The sequence below is a fragment of the Muscardinus avellanarius genome (assembly GCF_963383645.1).
Source record: "Muscardinus avellanarius genome assembly, chromosome: 16".
NCBI lineage: Eukaryota > Metazoa > Chordata > Mammalia > Rodentia > Gliridae > Muscardinus > Muscardinus avellanarius.
The window spans coordinates 25387603-25411866 of NC_137802.1; the positions used below are offsets into that span (position 1 = coordinate 25387603).

General features: G+C 56.2%; 1 protein-coding gene across 6 annotated transcripts in view; it reads left to right on the forward strand.

Annotated features, from left to right (window-relative positions):
* MYO18A (myosin XVIIIA) overlaps window positions 1-24264 on the forward strand; it is a gene marked incomplete at both ends in the record, with an annotated part of 94560 nt that overhangs the window by 61447 nt on the left and 8849 nt on the right. For 4 of the 6 annotated variants that reach the window (XM_080712683.1, XM_080712682.1, XM_080712685.1 and 1 more), the window contains 20 exons: window positions 2245-2354; window positions 5841-5906; window positions 9200-9328; window positions 9993-10136; window positions 10473-10562; window positions 10685-10804; window positions 10993-11104; window positions 11725-11852; window positions 12152-12306; window positions 13889-14012; window positions 14099-14299; window positions 14850-14960; window positions 15379-15483; window positions 15714-15860; window positions 16239-16352; window positions 17655-17771; window positions 17912-17995; window positions 18413-18550; window positions 20423-20608; window positions 20940-21079. In XM_080712683.1, the coding sequence (XP_080568809.1) occupies window positions 2245-2354; window positions 5841-5906; window positions 9200-9328; window positions 9993-10136; window positions 10473-10562; window positions 10685-10804; window positions 10993-11104; window positions 11725-11852; window positions 12152-12306; window positions 13889-14012; window positions 14099-14299; window positions 14850-14960; window positions 15379-15483; window positions 15714-15860; window positions 16239-16352; window positions 17655-17771; window positions 17912-17995; window positions 18413-18550; window positions 20423-20608; window positions 20940-21079 (2521 nt within the window). Of the gene's footprint in view, window positions 1-2244; window positions 2355-5840; window positions 5907-9199; window positions 9329-9992; window positions 10137-10472; window positions 10563-10684; window positions 10805-10992; window positions 11105-11724; window positions 11853-12151; window positions 12307-13888; window positions 14013-14098; window positions 14300-14849; window positions 14961-15378; window positions 15484-15713; window positions 15861-16238; window positions 16353-17654; window positions 17772-17911; window positions 17996-18412; window positions 18551-20422; window positions 20609-20939; window positions 21080-21824; window positions 21870-24264 lie in introns of all 6 variants that reach the window. The other 2 variants (XM_080712684.1, XM_080712687.1) reach the window with 2 other exon arrangements.

The window sequence follows — 24264 nt, forward strand, 5'->3', positions numbered from 1 at the left end:
CACACATTAACTCACAGCCTCATGACGTAGGCACTGCCATCATCCCCAAATGAGACCAAAGCCCAGAGAGGCTCAGTAGCTTGCCCAAGGTCACACAGTAGCTCATGATTAGCACAGCCGAGTCCACCCAGGCCGGCTGGCTCACGTCGGGCCTCTCAAGTAGGCTTTTGTTTGCCTGAGAAGTTAGGAGTTGTAAGGCTTCTGTTTTTTATTCCCTAGCTAGAACAAGTGGGCCACCCCCCTACCCCAGCCAGGTCCCCTTGAGCTATCCCTGTGGACGCTGTCGCTTTTCCTTGGCAGCCAAAGCCAGGAAATGGGCTCCCTGCCCTGCTCTAAATAAATCATCGATCTGTCCCCACGTCTTGATATGGAGTTGGTGTTTATTATTTCAAAACCAGATTGTTACCGCTCTGAACCAAAATCAATGTGCTTTACTCAAACAAGCAGATCGATGAGGCCGGCAGCGGCAGGCCCCCTCCCCCCTCCCCCGGCCCCCAGCCACCATCGATAGCGCTGATGATTAATTAAGATGCCAGGCGTCCAGACCTGCTATCCTGGCCCATCAATTTAATTGCAATTCAGATACAATCAATAGCTCACTTTGTCTTGGCCCCTCAGCGGCCCCCGCCTCCTGTTTCAATTATCAGGCACATGCATCAGCCTCATCTCCCAGTTGGAGGGTTTCCCAGCGCTCGCTAGCCAGCGTGATGCAGCGAGCCCTGGCTGGCAGTCAGGAGCCCACGTGTGAAGTCCGGCTCTGCCTCAGCTGCAGCCCCTGTGACCTTGGGCGAGCCCAGCGCTCCACCTTTCAGACCTGCTTCCTTGGCTGAAAGATGAAGCAGACCTGGTCTAGCCCCGTTTCCTGATTCTGTAGGAACGGCTCTCTTGGTCTCCCACCTTGGGCTCTGGAGGGATCGTGGTGACTTGGGGTCACCTCCTGCTGGCCACTCTTCTGACTCTGTTTCAAGCCAGAAGTTATCTCACCCTTTCCTTGACCTCAAGACACTTCAGGGAAAGAGAGGCTCTGAGTTGTTTTGGTCACCTTGCCTGGGCTCAAGGGCAGGGAGCGGAGCCGGTGCTGAAGTCTGGCTCAGGTAGAACGAAGGAAAGCAAAGGAACATTTTAGTGGCAGCCACCCAGTGAGCTGAGCTGTGCTTCCTACATGTTTTATCATTTCAGTCTCCATGACTACCATGTGGGATAAGTGCTGAGGCCCCCCATTTAAAGGTGAAGAAAGTGAGGCTCAGAGGCACAGTGACTAGCCCAAGGTGGCACCATTCTGAGAGCCAGGGCCTGTGGTTTTTTTTTTTTTTTTTGGTGGTACTGGGGTTCCTGGAAACCCTTCTAACTCTGGGAAACACTCCCAGACCTATTTTTTAATATACTTTTAATTTGGAAATAGGGTCTCTCTCTCTCTATCTCTTTTTTTTTTTTTTTTTTTTTTTTTTTTGGTGGTACTGGGGTTCCTGGAAGCCCTTTTACCTCCGGGCTACACTCCCAGACCTATTTTTTATACTTTTTTATTTGGAAACAGGGTCTCCTAAGCCAGTGCGTGCGGCTGGCTTCAAACCTGCGCGATCCTCCTGTCTCTGCCTCCCAAGAGCGGGGATTACAAGCGTGCGCCATCACGCCCGACTTGGAAACAGGGTCTCTTAAGCCAGCACGGCTGGCTTCAAACCTGCGTGATCCTCCTGTCTCCGCCTCCCAAGCGTGGGGATTACAAGTCTGGGCCACCATGCCCAGCCAGGGCCTGGGTTCTAAGGCCAGCCCCGGAACTCCCCCTCAGCTACAACCTGGAGCCCTGTTGTTGCGGTTGTTGTTGTCTTCCTCAGCCCTATTTTTTATTCTTTATTTTGAAACAGGGTCTCACTAAGTTGCTGAGGCTGGCCGTGAACCGCGATTCTCCGGTCTCCACCTCCTAAATGCCAGGATTACAAGCATGTGCCACATGCCCAGCCTTGTTGTTTTTAATTGAGCCCTGAAAGTGTCTTTCTGCATTGCCACAGAGTGGTACACTTGGAGGGCTAGAACCTTTAACCCTCCCTCTCCTGTCGGGGCGCAGGCCCGATGCCCCCTGGGCCTCTTCTCTGTTTGCCTTTTCTGGGTGGCCTCATCCACAGGTTTCTATCCCTGCAGTTTCTTCCCCTTCAGGTGCCTCCCTACCTGGCACCAGTGGCTGTCAGGGTGTGCTAGGAGCAGGTGAGGCACTGACAGACCTCACCCTGGGCTGCCCTCTCTCTCCAGGTTACCCTGACCACATGGTCTTTTCTGAGTTCCGCCGCCGCTTCGACGTCCTAGCCCCACACCTGACCAAGAAACATGGCCGCAACTACATCGTGGTGGATGAGAAGCGGGTAGGTCAGGGCCCCCAGACCCTAACTCGCCCCTCGTCTCTTGTTCAGGCCCCTCTGAGTAGCTGCCCTTCTCAGGCTTGCCCTCGCTCAGGTTTCTGCCAGCCGGGACTAGTACGAGGACACCACACTGTGAAGTGTGGGAAGGGGAGCCTGGGACATGGACCCTAGAACTGAGAAGAGCCGGTCTCTTTGGAAGCTGGAGCTGCGGCGTCTGCTCTCTAGTGAGGCAGGCAGGGCCAGGGCCTCCGGGTGGCTGATCAGGACTAGTGCCTAAGGTGCCCCACTGGTGACACCTGACCCCTTAGCCTCGGCCTCCATGGCAGGATCTTCCTGTGGCAGGAAGCTGTCTGGGACTGGGACAAGCCTCCCTCCCAAGAGTGAGGATGAGGCTGCAGGGCCCCTGGCCAGCCTAAGCTGGTGGATTTATGACTACAGAAAGGGTGACTGTCATTCTAGGCTGGCACCTTGACCCTGGAGGCAACTCCTCAGGCAGCCAAAGTGTTCCTTGAGCAGAGGAACTTTCCTTCCCTGTGAGCTGGCCTCAGGCACCCTGTCTGACTCTAAAAGCATCTCCGATCATAGGCAGCTCCTTTCTTAAGAGGCACTCTGGAGAACGGGCAGGATGGCCACCATTCTGCCCTGCCTGTCTCCACATACCCCCTCCTTTGCCCGCTGAGCCACAGACCAACATTCACGGAGGCCTCAAAGACTAACTCCATTCTCAGGCCTATCAGTGTCCTGGGAGACCTTGGCATGACCTGTCTCACTCCTGCTTCTCACTGGCCTTTGACCTCCATTCCAGCCTCTCACTCATGGACACACCCTGCACCTTGTCATTCCTGGAAATGCCCGCCTCCAGAATCTTAAATTTCAGTGTGGCCTCTGACCACAGCCTCCTACCTGTGGTTCCCATGTCTCCCTTCCTCTCAGGATGTATGCTCTTTGACTCCATCAAGACCTCTCCTTTCTGGACCCTGCTCTGTTCTCGCTACTCTGTCAATTCCTTTTTGACTAGGCTTCGTTTCTGCTCAACCTTGGCGCTGTTGTCCCACCGCCACTCGCCCGTCCTTCATCGCCCTCAGCTCTCCTGAGCCTTCCAGGCACCTCCCTGAAGACCTCTGCCTGGAAGGGCCAGCCTTCAAGTGGACGCAGTCTTGATTGTGAACTCCCAAGGGCTGCAGGAGAAAACGCTACAACCCTGTAGACTTGTACTCCTACAGGTTCATGGTCGTCAGCCTTAGGTGGGCTTTCAGGGTAGCCAAGCAGATCTTCCATGTGGCCCATCCTCTTCTGGTCCTAACCCAAGTTCCTTACCTACTATCCCATTCTCCATCCTTCTCCTCAGATCCTACCCTACTTCCCAGCTCATCTTCCCAGCAGGTGACCTTGCCTTCAAGCTCTAATAAAATCAAGGCTCCAGCTTCTGCCATCTTTAAACTTCTGCCTCTTCCTCCTCCTGAAACTCCTTTCTTGGTGGGAGAAAGCCCCTCATCTTGCACAGTCCCTTCTCTTGTGCTTTGGAACCACCCCTGCTGGTCCCTTAGGACTGTTCTGTCCAGGTTAACTCTTTCTTGTGCTTCAGCCTATCCTGGCTCCTCTCTCCATGGAAAAATACTCTGCAGATGTGCTCTCTGAAAGGAACCCTCTGTTAAACCTCTCATGCTACACTCAGTTCTGTCTCTCCCCTGCCTGTCAGGACTGGCTTCTCTCCTGAGCCCCACCGTGGCCACCGTTTGTTGCTCCCCCACAGCTGCCCTGTCCCCCATCCCTGGTTCCCTGGAACTGATCTCCTCATCTCCCCATTCCCTCCACATTGCCAGAGCCAGTGGGCACTTTTCTATCCTTCTGTGACTTGAATTCTTGGCAACAAGTGACTTTGTTGATAGCTCTGTTTTTGTTTTTATTGCTGTTGTTGTTTTGCAGTACTAGGCATGGAACCCAGGGGCATTCTACCTCCTAGCTACACTCCCAGCCCTATTTTTTTTTCATTATTCTTTATTTCGAAACAGGGTTTCACTGAGTTGTAAAGGTCCTCATTAAGTAGCTGAGGCTGTCCTTGAACCATGATCCTCCTAACCTCCTAAATGCTGGGATTACAAGTGTGCATCACCACACCTGGCTCTGTTTTTGTTTTGTGATACTGGGGATTGAACCCCAGGGCCTTCTACCTCCAATTTCCCCTCTTTGTGTGTGTGATTAAACCCAGGAATATTCTACCTCTGAGCATTCTACCCCAGTCCTTTTTTGTTTTGAAACAGCATCTCACTAGGTTGTGGAGAGTCTCGCTACTTGCTGAGGCTATCCTTGAAACTTCAATCCTCCTGTCTCAGCCTCACAAGTGCTGATACTACAGGTGCACGCCACCATGCCTGGCCGGCTCTGTTCCTGAGACAGTCCCGCTGGCCTTCTTTGTGGCCACTCCTGGTTCCTCCTTGTGTGTTTTCACTCCCTCCCAGCTGCTCTCCCTTTGGTAGGGTTTCCCCCTTCTCTCCTTGGCTGGATCTGTTTTCATCTCGATTCCTTCCTGGACAACCTCATTCACACCCATCACTTCAATTACCGCATATAAATTGATGATTCTCAGATCAATACCTCAGCCCAGGCCACTCTCCTGAGCTCCAGACATACCTTTCCGTCTAGCTGCCTTCTGGGTTTCTCTCCCTGTGTTTCTCTTACACCCCCAGCCCAGTGTGTTCAGACCAGATTCATTCTCCTCCCAGATCGCTGCGTTCCCTGCGCGGGGAGGGCCGCCTTTGCTTGTTTCATTACGTAAGTCAGAAGCCTCAGCACAGCTCTGGGTTCCTCCTCCTTCTGTACTCTCCTCCCGGCTCCTTCTCATCTCCTGCTGCTCCCCTCTGCTGCTCTTCCTTTTGAGGCAGGCTGTAGCCTTCCATGTGGATTACTGCCAAGGGGGGCCTCCGTCCATCTTCTGCCTATTTGCCAGTGGGACCTCTACAGGATGCAAACCAGACGTGTCCCCCTCCACCCGAGAGAGGGCAGAGCTCCCAAGGCATACAGCACCACACCCACACTCACCTCTCCACTGCGCCCGCCCGCCCCACCCTGCGCTCCCCGGCTCCCTCCTGCGCCCCACCACCCTTGCAGCACACCTTTTTGCTCACGCTGTTCTGGTTGGGCTGCCTCAGTTGCCCTCTTCCCTCCTCCCTCTAGCTATAATTCTTACCCGTATCTAAATTCTCAGCCCAAAGCCCTCTCCCATGGTGCCCACCAGGGTCCCCTCTCTGACTTCATTCGGTGCCGCCTCCATGCACTGTACGAGTTACCTCATCTCACTTCCCAGCAAGAGAATTCTTTCCTCTTGCCGATGCATCTGCATCCCAGAGTCAACACAGTGTCTGACACTGCAGAAGCCCACCAGACGGGCCTACGGACTAAATAATGGCTCTCCTGGGCCGAGGGAGGGGAGGACTGAGTGCCGAGATGGGGAGGTGCCAGCTGGGTTCCTGACTGGGCCTCTCTTCCCAGGCGGTGGAGGAGCTGCTGGAGTCCTTGGACCTGGAGAAGAGCAGCTGCTGCATGGGCCTGAGCCGGGTGAGTCGCCCCACAGGAGCGTAGCCAGGCCCTCACTCTGGGCCTTGTCAGAGGGCTGGTCCTCTTCTCCCTGCCCAATGAGATGTCAGAGGCCTCCCGGTGCCCTCTGAGTCCTGCCCTCCAGGTGCCCCGGCCACTCAGGCTGCCCCTCCTTGCAAGCTTCCCCTTCAGGGCCAGGAGCCAGTGGAGAGATGTTCCAGGGAAAGCAAACTTCCACCTTCTGGATATCAGGCATGTCCAGTGCCATGAACACCTCTGTCATGTCAAGAGGGGATGTGGGTTGGAAGGTGGCCTTCATCTTGGGCTGAGTTCTGTGCGGGGAATGGAGGTACAAAAGGGCTGGACTCAGGCACATCAGCCAGAAGAAGCTAAAAAGCAGTGGGGAGAGGGCTCCAGAGGGCAGCACACTCACTGGAGAGGTGTTTAGGGCTGCCAGGGCCCAGGGAGTGAGCAGTACATGGTGAGACAGTGCCGCAGCACCTGCCCACAGGCCGGGTTCCTCATCTGAATGGAACGTGGTATATAAAAGGTAGGCATGCCCAGCCCTGGGCGCAGCACACCGCACTCCACACCAGAGGGTCAGCTGGGCCAGCATCCTCCTGTACCCTGCAGCCCTCGCCTCAGACCGGGACGCTTAGAAGGCAGTGTTTGTGTATGTGCTCCAAGGGCTAGGGTGCAAGGGAGGGCAGGGTGAGCCAGAGAAGGGTTTCTGGACCCATCCCTTGTCCGCAGGGAGGGAAGGAACCCTGGGTCCCAGGGCCCTCGGGGAAGTGTGAAGTGGCAGGAGGTGCTTGATAAGACTTGTGTCTAACTTGTCCTCTTCGTTCTCCATCCTTCTCCCTGGGCTGCACTCTGAGTCAGGGCCTTGGATTCTCCAGCCCTTCTCACTGTGAATCCCTTCCCCTCCATCTCCCTCTCTCTGCACCTCTGTTGCCCTGGCTTCCCTCTCTCTCTGGGCCCCAGCAGTCCCTGCTGCTCTCTCCCTTGTCCTCTGGGCCTGTTCTCCATTCCTCTCTTTGTACTGTGTCTGCCGTGGTCCCCTTTTGGTGCCATTCTCTGGCTCTGGACTCCACTCCACACTTCTGTGTTTGGCTCCCTCCTCTGGCTGCCACCCCCTCCGCAGCCAGGCTTCCTCACTGGGGCTGCCCGCCTCAAGATGTTTCTTCAGCTGCTCGTGTCTCCCAGGTTATCTCACACTCGAGCTTTTCTGTAGGCTCCCGCCCTCTTGCTGGCCGGGGCTGCTGCTGGCTGGCACGGGGTGGCATCTCTCCAAGCCGGTGTTCGTGTTCTCAGGCATGTCTCCAGCACAGCAGGCCTGTGTGGACTGATCCTCTTCTCCCTGCCGTCTTAGACCCCCTGCCCTCCTGAGTCCTCCCAGGTGCCTTGCTGAGGTGGGGAGCCCCGGGGCCCGCTCGTGCTTGGAGCAGAGCTGAGGGCAAGGTTGGATGTTTCTTACATCTGGTTTGAAAGAAAGCTCCAGTCCACAGGCCGTGGTTGGCACTGGCTGGTGAGCCAGGACTCCCTGCGAGTCCTCAGTCTTCAGAGGAGGGTTTCATCTGAGCCCAGAGGGTTCTGAGGGTCAGGCAAGGACATGGAGAGTCTAAGAGCCTCCTGGTATCGTAAGCTTTGTGTGAATTGGTATTTGGGGGAGACGGCCCTAAGCTCTCCCCTACTACTCAAGTGGACCCTCAGCTCCACAAGTGCCCAAAAGAAGTTGTGGCTCACTGCTGTAGCCTCAAGACTGTGCTTTCTCTTCTCATTATTTCCGGGCCGCCTTTGTCTCCCAAGCTGGCCCCTCTCTTCTGCCCTGGCAGACAGCTATGTGTGCTAACCAAGCATGCTCTCCCACTTCTGGGGAAACTTGGACATTCCCTCCCTGCCCTCTCAATGGGATTTCAGGCTCGAATATTACGGGGAAGTTGAGAATCCGGTTGGGTTTGAGACCTATGAGAGGTGGGACTGGGCTGGCTTTCTCCAAGACTGGGCTTGGGGACAAGGCTTCTGTGCAGTTTCCAGAGGCAAAGCTTTCTCAGCAGAAAGTTTAGGCCTTCTCCACACTTTTTCCCTGAGGGGGATCTTGGGATGCCACGCCTATGGGCTATGAGTACATTTATAGGGCCTGTGTTTCCCACAGAGTTCCCATATTCTCTGTCCCACAAAAGACAATCTTCTGTATTCAGTGCCAGGTAGAGGTGGCCATATACCCAGGTGCGTCCCTTTGCCTTCTCTCAAGGACATCTGCCCCTCCCCTTCCCACTCCTCCTCCTCTTTTTTTTTTTTTTTTTTTTTTTGCAGAACTGGGGATGGAACCAGGGGCACTGTACCTCCAAGCTACTCCTCCAACTCTATTTTTTAGTCTTTTTTAAAAAAAAAAAAAAAAAAAAACAGGTTCTCACTGAGTTGCAGAAGGCTTCACTACGTAGCTGAGGTTGTCTGTGAACTGTGATCCTCCAGTCTCTGCCTCCCGAGTGCTGGGAGCATGTGCCACCATGGCTGGCCTCCACTCCTCTTCTTAGTAGGGAACTTTTACCTGGCCTCTGCTCAGGGCAGTGAAGAGTGAGAGGCCAGGCTGGGTGTGGGGGCGTCTAGCTGGTTCCTTGCTTGTCTGCCCTCCAGCCCCCAAACCTGTATGACAGGTCCCTTGATGGGCCCGGCTCCCGCCCACCTCGCTGGCTTCTTCATGAGGTGAAACCTGTGTGTGTATGGGGTGGGGGTGGAGCGTTGGCACCTGAAAGAGGAGACGGTGTGGAGCGAAACTGGGCAGAGGGTGAGAAGGGCCCAGCTTCCCACCGCCCATCCCCCTTCCTACTTGCTGCCCCCCACATCACTTCATACCCAGACATCTTCCTGCGCCCTCCTCACCTGGTCCCAGGCGCCTGCAGCCTGTGGTTGTGCCCTGTGACGGGGTGTGGCAAGACTGCATGACAGTGTTGCTGGCAGTCCCTGGGGAAACGCCACAGATGTTGCTGAAGGGCATTCTCTCCTGTCTGACCAGTGACATCTTCATTTCCCTCCTCACCCCTGGTGTCTTCCCATTGGCCTCCCTGCCTTTCTAGTTCCTCCAGTCTATAACCTCTCCATCCCAGCCTGGCAGAGCTGTTCCTCCCTCCCCCCTCCTCCTCTCCTCTCCTCTCTTGGGCAAGTGGATTTTCAGGCTCCTCCCAAACCCGGGGCCACATTCCTGACCCGCCGGCTCCTTGTGCCAGCTGCTTGTCCCTCCAGCTCCTCACTCTGCCTCCCCTGGGCTGCCTGGCCCAGTCTCAGGTCTTTACCTGGCTGCTGCCTCCCTGCAGGTTTTCTTCCGGGCAGGCACATTGGCACGGCTGGAGGAGCAGCGGGACGAGCAAACCAGCAGACACCTAACCCTGTTCCAGGCGGCCTGCAGGGGCTACCTCGCTCGCCAGCACTTCAAGAAGAGAAAGGTACCACCTAGGGATGCCACAGCTTTCATGGCCACAGCTGAGTTCTGAGGGGCAGGTGGGGTATAGGGAGCATATAGGGGTGAGAGGTCTTGGGATGGTGGGTTGTCATCATCCAGGGGAGAGGAGATGGGAACCTCCCAGGGGTTTCCTGGCCAGAGTGGGAAGTGTGCTGGTGTGCCCAGCGACAGGGCCATGCAGCCTGTTGGGGAGGGCAGCTGTAGAAGGGTGGGGGAAGCAGGGCTCAGGCAAAGGTGGGCTCTGGATCACAGCCTGCTCCATGAAGATTAAGGAGCTGTGTCAGCGACTCCTTTTCTTATTAGCAAGTCCATAAAACAGCCAGCACTGCCGCCTCTTGTGTTTCAGCAAGATTAGGTTTTATAGCACAGCTAGGCCAGGGTGCTGGAAATAATCAGGCAGCAAATAAAGCAGATGAAGTTATTCCTAATGATGGTGGAGGTGAGTGCCCAGTATGGTGCTCCCAGGGCTGCCCACCCTGAGAGCTGGAGGGAGGTGGCGGGCAATGTGGGGCATGGAAAGGCCTGGCTCTGGCTCGAGGACAAGGGGCACAGGTCCAGGGGCTGTGCTGGTGGTACAGAAGGTCCCTGGCCAAGCTTGGCCAGGAGACTGAGCGCCCTGATCTGTGCCATCCCCACCCCAACTGCAGATCCAGGACCTGGCCATTCGCTGCGTGCAAAAGAACATCAAGAAGAACAAAGGAGTGAAGGACTGGCCCTGGTGGAAGCTTTTTACCACCGTTCGGCCCCTCATTGAAGTACAGTTGTCAGAGGAGCAGATCCGCAACAAAGACGTAAGTAACCACCTAGATAGCCAGGTTGTAGGGGAGAAGCCATTTGTACCAGGGCCTCGCTGGCTCCTCTTGGGCTCCAGGATACTCCTTTGTTTAGTCCAGAGAGCTGGTGTCTGGTGTCTTTGAACTATGCCTAGCAAGCAGGTATCTGTTTGGGGTGCTGTTGAGCGTCCTTGGCTTACAAGGAAGGTCTAGCTGCTGGGAGGCAGCAGCTCTCCCATTGGGAACATCCTCCCCTTCATGTCCTGGCCTGAGCTTCATCAGCTCTGTTGCCACAGGGATTTGGGACCCCGATGCCTCACAGTGCCCCACTCTGCCCTCCTTGTTTCTCCCCAGGAGGAGATCCAGCAGCTGCGGAGCAAACTTGAGAAAGTGGAGAAGGAGCGGAATGAGCTGCGGCTCAACACTGACCGGCTGGAGACCCGGGTGAGCGCTCCTGGCCCAAGACAGACTGGCTGCATTGATAAAGTGCCTGGCCCACAGGGGCCCCCGATGCTCTGGCCAAGGGAGGCAGGTGCTTCAGCCTGTACTGATCCCCTCCCCCCCAGATCTCGGAGCTGACATCGGAGCTGACAGATGAGCGTAACACAGGAGAGTCCGCCTCCCAGCTGCTGGACGCAGAGACCGCGGAGCGGCTCCGAGCCGAGAAGGAGATGAAGGAGCTGCAGGTGAGGGCAGGGGCAGGGTGAGGAATCGGCTCCTGACCACATGGTCTCAGGCCCCCAAAGCCAGTCATCATCTCCCCCACTGACCGAGCATCCCCGTCGCCCTGGGTAAGCATGCGGTCTGTGTGCTTCAGGGCACGAGTTCAGAGTGAGGGGCAGGACAGCACACCTCACGACCCCCTCTCTTGCAGACTCAGTACGATACACTGAAGAAGCAAATGGAGGTGATGGAAATGGAAGTGATGGAGGCGCGGCTCATCCGGGCAGCAGAGATCAACGGGGAAGTGGATGACGATGATGCAGGTGGGTCTGGGACAGAGGCGCCGTGTGGCAGCCTGGGTGGCAAGCCTCCATGCCCACCCCTAGGTAACCACGGCCCTTGTCCAGACCTTTCTCCCCTCTGCAGGCTGTTATAAGACTAAAGTGAAGCCAGGCATGGTGGTCCACACTTACAATCTCAGTACTTGGGAAGCCGAGATAGGAGGATCGCAGGTTCCCAGCCAGCCTCAGCAGCTTAGCGAGGCCCTCTGAAACTCAGTAGGACCTTGTTTCAAAATAAAAAATAAAACAGGGCTGGGGGTGTAGATCAGAGGTAGAATGCCCCTGGATTCAATCCCCAGTAGAGTAAAGTGAAATAAATAGATGAGAAAGTAGAGGTGCTGATAAGTGCAGGGGGTTACAACCATGAGAATGACAATGTCTGAGGAGCATGGTCCTGGCAGTCCTTAGGGAAGGGCAGCACATGTCACCACGTCACCCCCTCTAGTCTTCTCCCAGCAGGTGGCTCCTCCCTCCCTAGAAAGAAACCATCATCCCAGGGACCTTGCTGAGTCGCTCTGCTCCACCTACTGCTCCCTCCTTCCCCTCTCCTTCCTCTCTGTCTCAGCACCTCTGTCCTCCCTTGTCTGCCCCCTACCCTGCAGGGGGCGAGTGGCGGCTGAAGTATGAGCGTGCTGTGCGGGAAGTGGACTTCACCAAGAAGCGGCTACAGCAGGAGCTAGAGGACAAGCTGGAAGTGGAGCAGCAGAGCAAGAGGCAGCTGGAGAGGCGGGTGAGGCTGGCCAGGGAACTGAGGCCCGGCCTGGAGGGCAGGGGCTAGGTGCCATGAGTCAGCCCAGCGAACAGCTGGAGGCAGGCAGGCCCCAGGAGGAGGAGCAGAGAAGGTTGGCATGTTAGCCTGTCCTTCAGGGACAACCAAGAACAAACTACAGGTAGAACATCTTAGCTTCCCAGAACGGCCCCGACCTTACCCCTTTTCTCTGGGGCTTCCCCTACCCACTCTCCACCCTCGTGCACCTTCTCCACCAGCCTCTGATGGCTGCTGACCTCGTATGCCATCTTGGCCTCTAGCTTGGGGACCTGCAGGCAGATAGTGATGAAAGCCAGCGAGCTCTGCAGCAGCTTAAGAAGAAGTGCCAGCGGCTGACAGCCGAGCTTCAGGACACCAAGCTGCACCTGGAGGGCCAGCAGGTCCGCAACCACGAGCTGGAGAAGAAGCAGAGGAGGTGGGTAGGCCTTCTCAGCAGGCTCAGATGGGGCTCCCCACCCCTCCCAGGTAGTGAAGAAGGGAGGACCTGAATTTGGCTGGGAACCATGCCTACATGGTCATTTGTGCTGGCCTATGTGTGGGGACCCCTGACTTCCAGGGAGGACTCGGATTGTGTCCCCACTGAAGGCCCGCTCAGGCCTCTGCTCAGAGGTGCTCCACCTCAAGCACCCCATCCTATCCTCAGGTGCTGTGCAGGAGCCTTGGCCCTGTCGCTGCCCCTGCCCCTGCCCAGCTCTATCTGCTCTCACTCGCCTCAGCTACACAAACACACTCTCCTGACTAATGTCGTTAAACTACCGTGCCACTTCCATCTCATTATGATAATGACACAAAGGAGGGGGGCAGCCTCGCAGGAGAAAATCCAATCTAAATTAATTTCCCTGGCTGGGGATGGGAATGGGACGCCTTTATTAGCAACACCGAGGGGCCCTCACACCCTGGGAACAGCAGGGTGTCCCGGGGAGGGGGGACAGCACCCATTTCTCCTCTGCAGGGAGGGGCTTCTGGCAGTCACCTTTGTAAAGGACAGTCCATCCCATGACCCTGGAAGCAAGGGAGGCAGGGTGGAGCCCCACAGCGGTCAGTGCTCCCCTGGCCACCTCCCTTCTGGCTGCGAGGGGAAGTAGGAAGGTTTTCTGTTCCTTCCAGCACATGGGATCCACTTCTCCTATTCTTATCTTTACCCTACCCCACCCTTTACCCAAAGGCTGGCACCCTTAGCAGCTCCTCTTGTGAGCTCCTAGTTACCATGTCACTGCACTCCCCGCTGGGCAACTTATTAGGTTCCAGCTGCCTGGAGTTTTCTTACTATTTTTTACTGGGGGTGGGGGGGTGTCTGTTCTGTTTCCCCAGGAACCTGATTAGCTATTCAGGGAAGGTGTTAAGAGGGATTTCAGCAATTTGCTCCTTATTTAGAGTCACCGGGCCGGAAATGGAGGCCTGGGAAGCAAAGGAGCGAAGGAGGCCCCCAACTGGGAATGCTGGCTTCCAGCCCAGCGTGGCGTGGCCTGGTGGTGACCTGGGCTCTGCCGGGGCAGGTGGCCCTGGCCAAAGACAGGTCCCCAGAGGTGGGGGCAGGAGCTGGCAGCTCACCACACAGTCACTGAGCTGAATTGTGGGGAACAAATTGTATGAGGATGGATGTCCACTTCTACCCATTCCAATGCCGACTCTGCCCTAACCCCGACCCTCACTCTTTGATCCATTTGAAATGGAAAATATAGAGACTTAACTCCCGAGGAGAGAGTCTGTCTGCCTCTTTTCTAGGATCAGTCTAGGTGCCCTCTCAGGCCCCACAGAAAGGGCTGACTTAATGAAATCCCCCCAGCTCAGGCCAGGCTGCTCAGCAGTGCCTCAGTAGCCTGACCTGCAGCCTCTGAACATAACCCCCTCCTCACAGCTGACCCCATTAGGGCTACTTGCCACCCCTCCCAGCTCGGCTTGTGTCCCCTCTGCATCCTGGCAGTACTTCCCAGCAGTCTCTGTGTGGGGACCTGGACTCTGCCGGTGTCTGAGGAGGCCACCGCGCTCCCTTGCAGGTTTGACAGTGAGCTCTCACAGGCGCATGAGGAGGCCCAGCGGGAGAAGCTGCAGCGGGAGAAGCTACAGCGGGAGAAAGACATGCTCCTCGCCGAGGCGTTCAGCCTGAAGCAGCAACTGGAGGTGCGTGGGGTCACCGAGCCTCTGTGCCCCACCTCTCACAGGCTGGGGCCCACCCTGCACCAGCTTCATCTTCTCTTTTACTGCAGGAAAAGGATATGGATATTGCAGGGTTCACCCAGAAGGTTGTCTCACTGGAGGCTGAGCTCCAGGACATTTCTTCCCAAGAGTCTAAGGACGAGGCCTCTCTGGCTAAAGTCAAGAAGCAGCTCCGGGACCTAGAGGCCAAGGTCAAGGATCAGGAAGAGGAGCTGGATGAGCAGGCGGGGACCATCCAGATGCTGGAGCAGGTGCTTGGGGCTTGGCCAAGGGAGGGAGGGGGCACGGCAGGAGCCACTTCCACACCACCACTACCCAGGGTGTGGGCCAGGCAAGGCAAGATCCACCTTTGTTCATTTTATTCACTTGTTCACTTAGAAAATATTCAGTGAGCACCTGATCTGTGCCAGTCACAGCAGGAAAACAATTAGCTTTCCACAAAAACAAATCTCAATTGAGCTCTAGTGACGAGGGGCTCAGGAGGCACTATAGCCAGAGGGCCATGAGCCCACCTAGCCTGCCACTGAGCTGCCAGGTCCATTCAGGGAGCTGGAGCCTGCAGGCCAATGGGAAAAGCTGCAGGACTGTCCCCAGACCTGGTAGCCCCTCCTGGGTCTGGGCCAGACATGTAATAAGGGAGCTCGGCTTCTGCGGAGAATCCTGCTGCCACAGGAACAAGGCCTGAGCAAGTGAAGGGGACTGGTGGCACAGACGTGCCCTGCTCTTGAGGCTGGGAGCGCTGCGCCTTGGGGTCAGGCCTTGCTGGGAGAGGAACCCAGTCCCTCTTCCAACCTCCTACAGGCCAAGCTGCGTCTAGAGATGGAGATGGAGCGGGCAAGGCAGACCCATTCCAAGGAGATGGAGAGCCGGGATGAGGAGGTGGAGGAGGCCCGGCAGTCCTGTCAGAAGAAGGTATGGCATCTGGCCGCTCCTCTGTCCAATATAAACGCCTGTCCTCTCATCACCACTCTACAGTGAGGGCCTTGGTTTCCCTGCTTTAGCCATCCTGTCTTCCACTCTGGACCCAGAATTCTGTCATGGACTGGGCTATCCTAGAGTCTGTGGAGAAGCCCGGCCCCCAAAGTGCCATGCAGCAGCCCACCCTGTGCTGCTCTGGGGGTGCTTGTGGTTAGCTAGCCTCCGGAACTCTGCATGGGGTCTACACTGGCTCTGGTGGCCACTGTGGCCTGCCATCCCCTCCCCTCGTAGATGCTGTAAAAAAAACTCAGCCCCATCCCACTGTTTTCCTTGGGTGGGAGACCCAGCAGGAAAGGGGACCGCCTGGCCCTGGACTGAGGGACGCTGGGCCTCTGTCCCCTTGGCATTGCAGTTGAAGCAGATGGAAGTGCAGCTTGAGGAAGAGTATGAGGACAAGCAGAAGGCGCTGCGCGAGAAGCGGGAGCTGGAGAGCAAGCTCGCCACGCTCAGCGAACAGGTGTGTGGGGACGCCTGCAGCCTGAGGATGGGCTGGAAAGCTGGGGCAGAGGGGCCGGGGAGTGCTCCGTCATTACCTACACTGGCACACTCACGCCTTCCTTGTTGGCTGGCGTGACCCTGCCCCAGCATCCTTGCTCACCTGAGGGCAGGGCTGAGGAGCAGGCTTGAGGAAGACGGGAGGAGGCCCCCTTGTGGAGTCCAGAGCCTCTCCTCCCGGTGTCCATCCAGGTGAACCAGCGGGACTTTGAGTCAGAGAAGCGACTGCGGAAAGATTTGAAGCGCACGAAGGCCCTGCTGGCAGATGCCCAGATAATGCTGGACCACCTGAAGAACAACGCTCCCAGCAAGAGGGAGATTGCCCAGCTGAAGAACCAGGTATAACGCCCCCAGCTGAGGAAGTCTCTGGCTCCAGGGGCAAGGGAGCTTGTTTTTTTCAGTTCTCTTCTTTCCTTCTCCCTCCTCAGTGGCTTTTTGATCCTTTGGAAGGAAGGTGACAGGAATATAGAGAGAAGCCACTTGTAGCAGCCAGACCCCCCAGGGTCTTTGCATGCTGGCTTGACTGCCGAGCCCTAGGGTGATGTGGATGGGGCCTGGGGCCCACCACCCTGTCATAGGAGGAATTGCAACTGTGGCCCTGGGGGAGGAGGAAGAGAGCCCTTGGGCCCCTCTCCTCTGTGAGCACCCTGCACAGCCCTCCTACCTCCAGGGAATGGCTGATGTTTCTTCCTGGGGTGGGGGCGGCTCTGTATTTAGCTGGAGGAGTCAGAGTTCACCTGTGCAGCAGCCGTAAAAGCACGAAAAGCAATGGAGGTGGAGATCGAAGACCTGCACCTGCAGATTGATGACGTGGCCAAGGCCAAGACAGCGGTGAGCATCCAGGGCATAAGGACAGGCTGTGGAGGAGCCGAGCGGCATGAACCTTGCCCCCAACCCAGATCGCTCCCTTCATGCCAGGGCTTCCTGCGAGGACAGGCGCCTCCCCTCCTCTGCCTCTCTCCACTCACAGCAGCAGCCTGGGAGGAGGAAGCCAGCCAGGGCCCATCTCCCTGTTTAACCACCTGCTTTCGGGAGCCTGGCCGCTTGGCCACAGGCCCCAGCACCATAAATAAAGACAGCTAATGTGGCTGAGGGATGTAAACAGGTGCCTCGAGATTAGCAGAAGCACCGATAAGAGGATGGGATGGCCCAGCTTCTCCCCCTCCCCTGCCCAGCCGCTGACAAGCCCAAGCGGCAGCTAATTAGAGCTCTTATTTAACGCCTCCCTTTTACTTCCCCGCCTCTCCCACCGCCCATCCACCGGCAGACAGTTCACTACCGGGATGCGGCCACCGGTCCCTCTGGGCTGGGAATGGGGCGGGGAGGAGGTCGGGTCTGGCTGCGGGCTTCCCGGCCCCCAGCCAGTCACCGTGCTGCGAGAGGCGCCAATCTCACGGGCTTGATCCATCCTCGTGACATTTGTGCTCCTCAGCAGTTTTCAGGTGAGTAATTCAAATTCCTTAATTGTGTTAAAAAAGGCTGTTATAAAATTACCATTTTATTTAAATCCGAGTTAATAAATTTCTTGGCGGAGGCTTCCCCAGCTCCCCACAGCCCAGTAACAAGATGGATGGGGCAGAGAAGGAGCCAGCGCAGTCATTTTGGTTTGGAATTACAGGCTAATAGATTCATTCATTTCCTGAAGCTGCTGTTGGCTGTCTCTTCCCTTCCCCCCAGGAGTGGACTGGCTGTGGGGCTGAGTGGCCGAGGAGTGGGCAGTCCCAGGGGACAGCACCAACAGAAGGGGTCCTTCCCTGGGGCGTGAAGTGGGCGGAATGCATGCAGGTCAGGCCTAGGCGGACAGTGCCAGGATGACGGGTCATTTGTTCTGGGCAGACTTTTTCTGCCTTCTCATTAGCCTCAAAAGAGCTGCCAGAAAGCAACTGCCACTTAGTGCAGAAGCCCAGGTCCCGCGTGTCTTGCACAGACGGCCCTTTCCCTTCATCTCCCTGCCCGGAGCTCACTGCATATCGCTGGGGACCCACCGCACAGGGGGCCCAGCCATCGTCCTCTCCCCCTGCACCGCCACCCCTACCTAGCGGAGGGGGCACAGGGGCAGGTGTGGACTTGCCACCTGAGGCCTTCGGGCATGCCGGGCCTGTTGCCCTCTGATCGGTCTCCGCCTCCATCCAGCTGGAGGAGCAGCTGAGCCGACTTCAACGTGAGAAGAATGAGATCCAGAATCGGCTGGAAGAGGATCAGGAGGACATGAACGAGCTGATGAAGAAGCACAAGGCCGCTGTGGCTCAGGTACCCGCCGCCGTGCAGGCGCTGTCCTCTGAGCCACTCCTTGGGGGGCTGTGCTGTGGGAGCCTGGGTGCCCTGGCCCCGAGTGGGGGCTGGGCTCGTGTGTAGGCGATCCCCTGCCCCATGCGCTCGCTCCTTCCCAGGCCTCCCGGGACCTGGCGCAGATGAGTGATCTCCAGGCTCAGCTAGAAGAAGCCAACAAGGAGAAGCAAGAGCTGCAGGAGAAGGTGGGCACAGGGGCTCCCTCAGGGAGCACGCCGGGTCCCTGTGCGGATGAACCCCTGAGCTCAGAGTATGGAAAGTGCCCCTTCCTGCCATCCGCGTTCCACAGGATGGTGTAAACTAGCAGGGACAGCTAGGCTCGGAGCCATATCACCATAGCAGACATTTTGGCTTCAGCTGCCTCATTCCACATTTCTATTCCCTCCCTAGTCCTTAGTGTTCGCCTTCCTCTCCGAAGGGAAAGCTCTGTGCCAAGTGCTGAGGCAGGTGGAGGGGGCGGGGCGAGGCTCTGGCCCAGGGTCCCCCCCTCCCCTGTTCAGCCCTCCCAGCCTGGTCACCATGGTGATGGCGCTTGCCCCAGACTCTGCCCCCTCCCTTTCTGGACTCAGTTCTTTCTTCTCTCGCTCCCCTCCCGACTCCAGCTTCAAGCCCTCCAGAGCCAGGTAGAGTTCCTGGAGCAGTCCATGGTGGACAAGTCCCTGGTGAGCAGGCAGGAAGCAAAGACCCGGGAGCTGGAGACACGCCTGGAGTTCGAGAGGACCCAAGTGAAGCGGCTGGAGGTGGGCTCCGCTTCTCTGGTCCGCAGCAAGCATTTGGAGCCACGCATGCTCCACAGCGCTGGGCAGGCCGGGGATGCTCCTCAGAGGCCTCTGCCAAGCTGCCGGGCCAGCTGACAGGGCGGGGGCTCCTCTCCCGCCCGCCGGCCTGCTCTCTGGCCCTGCAGAGCCTGCTTTACATTCTGTTTCCGTGCTTGCTTTCTGCCAAGGGACCGGAGCAGCTTAGCTTTTCGTCTTCATATTTTCCTCTGCCACGAGCTCCCCCCAGCCCCCGCCTGTCCCCTCACTCAGCAGGGTCATAAATATGCAGCGGATGGCGCCAGCGCTCCGAGGGTTGAAGTCTGTTCTCATCTCGCTGCTCTCTCCTCTCCCCTTCCTTTTGAGCTCCCCCTTTCCCTCACTTCTTCCCGACCTGCCTGACTCTGCTTTTGCTCCTCTTCATTTTCCCCTATAATTACACTGTTTTTCTTCTCCCTTTGTATTTTTTCCTCTCCTCAATCTTGTCTTCTTTCTTGCCCTCTCCCCATTTCCTCCTTTCTCCCCTTCCCAGTCCTCCTCTCCCTTTCTAGTCTTTTCTGTAACCCTCCCCAACCCTACTTGTATTGTCATTGTTCCTGTGGGTGTCTGTCTGTTTCTCTCTCTCAATCTATTTAAACTCCCTTGCTCCCAATGGAATCTGTACTCCAATTAAGTCCTTTCCCTTCCAGTCTCCCTACACCAGTATGTTCCAGCCCTCCCCCTCTGAAGGCACAATTCTCTCTCTGGGTCTGCTCCCCTCTTGCCTTATTTTTAAGTTCTCCTCCTCCTTCCCAGTCTTACCCACTGCCTAAGCACCTTCAGTCCTGCCCGAGGACTGCACACCTGTTTGGTTGCTGAGGAGCACCCCTGGCATTCCTCCATGGGGAATGACGCGGGTGGGCATCCGAGGGCACTAACAACCTTGGTGTTGGAAGGGAGTGTGGTGAACCTCTCACGACAGAGTCCCAGTCCTCAGGAGAGCCAGCAAGCCTTAGAGGAAACTTAGTAATTCATTTTCTGTCCCCCACAAGTCCCACAAATATTGGTAATATTTCAATCCCCATTTCGCATACGGGAAAGGTTATATAGGTTGCCTAAAATCCCAAACCTGTCAGGTGGCAACAGAGGCCACTGGGTTGTGGGTATGGAGCTAACCTTCTGGACTTGTCTCCTTTGTTCTGGGCCCTAGTCCCTTCCCTCGAGTTTCCTTTTGCCCAGAAAGGCAATATTGTGGCTTAGACTCATTGGTATTGAACACAAACAGCTCTTAGCCATCATGTAGCCTGAGTCTATTACCTAAGAGACCTAGGGGCTTGGTGGAGGCTATCAGTAGTAGAACTAGTATTAAACCCAGATGCGGGGCCTTCCCTCACACTGGGTCCCTGGCACCTCTTGCTCAGCATACAGGGAAAAGGAGTTCAGATTTCTGAGGGAAGAGAGACTTATGAGGCTTAGAGAATGGCTCTCTGCTTGGGATCTATGCCTGTTTAGTCTCCTCCTAATCTGGGAGCTCTCAGTAAAGCCAGTTGCATCTGGCTTTGGAGACTTCTGGGCTCAGGGTCTCTGAGAGAAGCCCACTGACCATGCCTACATAGCGGCCAGCCAGGACTTTGCCAGACCCAGGCTCAGAGTAGTAATAGCGACCAAAGCATTTCCTCCTCTAAAGTGCCTTCACTACTGTCTTAGGTCTTTAAAAGACCCCAGGCAGGTCTCATCCCTCCCCATATTGCAGAAAAACAAAGGACACCCCCAGGGCGTTAGCGAGGGCGGAACCGGAGCTGGGCCTGGCCTCCTGCACATCCATCCACCAGGCTGATGGCCAACCCGCTGGTCTTTCTCCCTTACCTGCCCACCCAGAGCCTGGCCAGCCGTCTTAAGGAAAACATGGAGAAGCTGACTGAGGAGCGGGACCAGCGCGCTGCGGCCGAGAACCGGGAGAAGGAGCAGAACAAGAGGCTGCAGCGGCAGCTCCGGGACACTAAGGAGGAGATGGGCGAGCTTGCCAGGAAAGAGGCGGAGGCCAGCCGCAAGAAGCACGAACTGGTAATACCCCAGCCCCAGCTGGAGCCCCAAGGAGCACTGGGTGCATCCCTGGCCCTGGGCTGGTGGGGTGAGCTACAAAGGCACTGTGGGTTAGAGAACTGGAGGGAGGAGGAACATGTCAGGAGGATAGTCCAGAGAGCCGGCGGGGGAGTCAGGGGAGCACCAGGCTCCATCAAGTGAGGCCAGGCCCCTGGCCCAGCAGCCCTAGAGCAGAGAAGGCTCTGGAGGCTTCTAGCAGCCCCCAGAGAGCTGGGAGAGACTTGCTGCAGGCTCCTGGGGCAAAGTGGAGAGAGTGGCCCTCTGCACATTGGCTACTCACCTTCCCTTCCAGGAGATGGATCTGGAGAGCCTGGAGGCTGCTAACCAGAGCCTGCAGGCAGACCTGAAGCTGGCGTTCAAGCGCATCGGGGATCTGCAGGCTGCCATTGAGGACGAGATGGAGAGCGATGAGAACGAGGACCTCATCAACAGGTGAGGGGTGGCCTCTGGCACTGTGGCCTGCAGAGGCCCGCTGGATCCCTCTGGGAAGGCCCCAGGTGACACCTTCAACCTGCCTTCCCACCACCAACCCATCAACCCATTCTCCCCTCGCTGCCAACACCGCAGCCTGGACCCCAGTGTGAGGGACTGGGGGTGGGCCAGGCGCCGGGGGAGGAGCCCTCCAGCTCTACTCCCCAGGCCTCCCTGCTCAAGATGAGCTATCCCCCCCCCCCCCCCCCCCCCCGTTTAGCTGCATTTCCGATGGTGCCTGCCCCACTCTGGGGAGAGCAGAGATTTAAAGGCGGTGGTGCCTTGTTACTGTGCCAGAGATTTTCTCATAAAACCCACCCAGGGAATGGTTTAGGGAAGGGAGAGATTTGTAGTCCTGAGCTGAGGAGAAAGTCACAAGCAGGAAGACTAGCAGGTCTGGAGAAGCCCCAAGAATGCCCTGGCAGTTCCCAGACCCCTCCCCACCTCAGGACCAGGCCATATCCTCAAGCCAGTCTGGGGCAGCCCAGGGGGCCCACTCCTTGGGGGTGGGGGACAGCTGCTGGGGGCAGCACCGGCCAGGCTCTATGGATAATACTATCAGTCATCCCCCGGTCTAGTCTCAGCCAGCCAGAGCCGTCTCCCGATGAGGAAAGAGAGGACTTTGGCTCAGAGGTCCACCTCCAGGGGCCCATTGACTTTCCTGTCTGCTTTTGCCCCCCTTGCCCACCATTTTGTCTGTTTCCAGTTTGCAGGACATGGTGACAAAGTATCAGAAAAGAAAGAATAAACTGTGAGGACCTGAGCACATGGGCTCTCTGCCTCTTCTGGGGGTGGCTAACCACCCTTCCCCCAAGGGCTCCTGCTGCATGCCGCATGGGGACACAGCTTTCCACTCACTCCCCCAAGCCGGTCTCTAACGCTAACACCACTGACTACCCTTAGAGGAAGCAGAGCAGGCTTGGCCCTGGCAGAGGCAGAGGCAGAAGGCAGGAGCTGGCCCCTGCACGCTTGGTGGACAGGATGGGCGCTCCAAAGAAAAAAACACAGCCTCATTTAGTGGGACGCCCATCTACCTTCCTGGTTCCAGCCCTCTCCTCCCTCAGGAACCAAGTGTGGTCTCCTTCCAGGCCTGATTTTCTGAAGGAATGCCTGTCTAGGCTAGACTCTCCTGCATCCTTAGGTTCCTCTGGAGCCCGAGCTGTCCGAAAGGAGTGGGTATGTTTCTGTTTAAAGCCTGCCATCTTCCTTTGGCAGGCAGAACTAAAAAGTAAGGGTACCTAACACTGCTTGTTTGGAGAAAGCATTCAGGCAGCTAATCACAGGCACTCTGTCCAGGCAGCAGAAGGAAACATGGCTAGTTGTGTTTCCTCTGCCCCCAGCGAGCACCTCAGGAGAGGCCCCAGCTTCTGCGTTGGTGCTCCGAGTCACGTGGTGAGAAGCCCAGGAAATCTGCCCCTCTCTTCTTTCCCCTTTCTGGGAGGGAGCTGGAAAGCAGACGCATAGGCTTTCAGGTGGATCTGGCTGGTCCTCGGTCAAGTTCAACAGGGTTGTTTTTGAAGCCGTTTTTGTTTTGTTTTATTCTGGCACTGTGTTCCCTCCCCCTCTCTCTTGCCTGGCTGTCCTCCCCTGGCCAGGATGGGCTGGCGGCCGTGCAAAGGACTTCATGAGCGCTAATGATAAATGTAATAGTGTGTAACAGTGATAGAGGGCCGCTGGAGCCCAGTTGTCACACACAATTAATATCCCCCGCCGTTCTGTCTCCGTTTGTTTGTTCCCCTGCGATTCGGCTCCCAGTTAACTAATAGCACATGAGCCCAGACATAAATTGTATTTGACACGAGGTTTAATTCCGACCATTTAAAATTTCAACTGCCCCCTGAGCCTGCCTGCCCCTGGAGTTTGTTTACGGGCCGATTATTTAAGGAAAAGAACCTGAACATCATCTAGATGCTTGCAACTAAGGGAAGCAAGGACCAGCAGGTCAGCTTCTCAAGCCATTTGCTGTTCTGAATGGAAGGAGGAAAATTTTGTATTCTGGGCCCACATCTATCTGTCCCCTGGGTGTTCTAGCCCTGCCATCCTTGGGCAGAAGGATCTAGGGCTGATAAAATGCACATTTAAGATCATATTCCAAACCAGTGCCAGACACACACTCATATGCATGCATGTACACACGTACACACACACACACACACACACACACACACACACACACACCAGCGTACAGTCAACACAGGCACATAGGAACGTAGATTTCTAAAGGGGTTCCTGTTGAGGGCAGAGAGGTGGTGTGACTTCTTCCTCAGCAGCTCTGGGCCACGGCTCCAAGTTATCGAGCTGAGCGTGCTAAGGCGGGCAGAAAAATAATGTTTCGATTTACTTAGAGATACAGTTGTTATTGCCATAACCTTAATGAAAGCAGTAAACAGCGCAGTATTAAGGGAGATTTATACAGAAACGCTTTTAACATGTAGACATAGATTTTGCGATGCATACAGCACCTCCTTTCTAAAGGCAATCAATATGGTTATGAACGGCGGTGATAAATTACAGGCTCTGAAGCTACAGAGGGAGGTTTTTTGCACGCGTGTATAAATCAGGTGGTATTGGCGTTCCATGGGGCCTGTGCACCACAGTAAATCTGCCAGGCTTATATGGGCACGGGGCTTGCATTAGCGATTTCAGGGCTGTCTGCTAAACTCCTGTTTACCCGGGGCATCAGCCAGCCTCATCTTTGTTATAATTCTACATTTGACGGAAGCCCATAAAATATGCCTCCTTATTCCCCTCTCCACAAGTCAGGCCTTCTCACAGTCCCCATAACTGAATCACTGAGTCTAGTGGTTTCTTCTGGTGTGTGTGTGTGTGTGTGTGTGTGTGTGTGTGTGTGTGTGTGCGCGTGCGCACATGCACACACACGTCTGCATAGCTATTTATTCGGGAACTTAATTCAGGAACAGGGCTTCTCCTATTGACACAGATGAAAGAAATTTATATCAAGGAGAAATCCCAGCCTTTCAGTAGCAGGGGAATGTGGTGAGCTGACATATTGCAGAATTGGAAAAACATGCCCACTCAGAAGCTGTCTCCTCGCCCAGCTGCCTCAAGGAGGGCATCACTGTGACTCCAGTCTCAGAATTGCGTTCATTTGGGCTTTCTGACAAGTCCTGGGGTCAGCACCACTA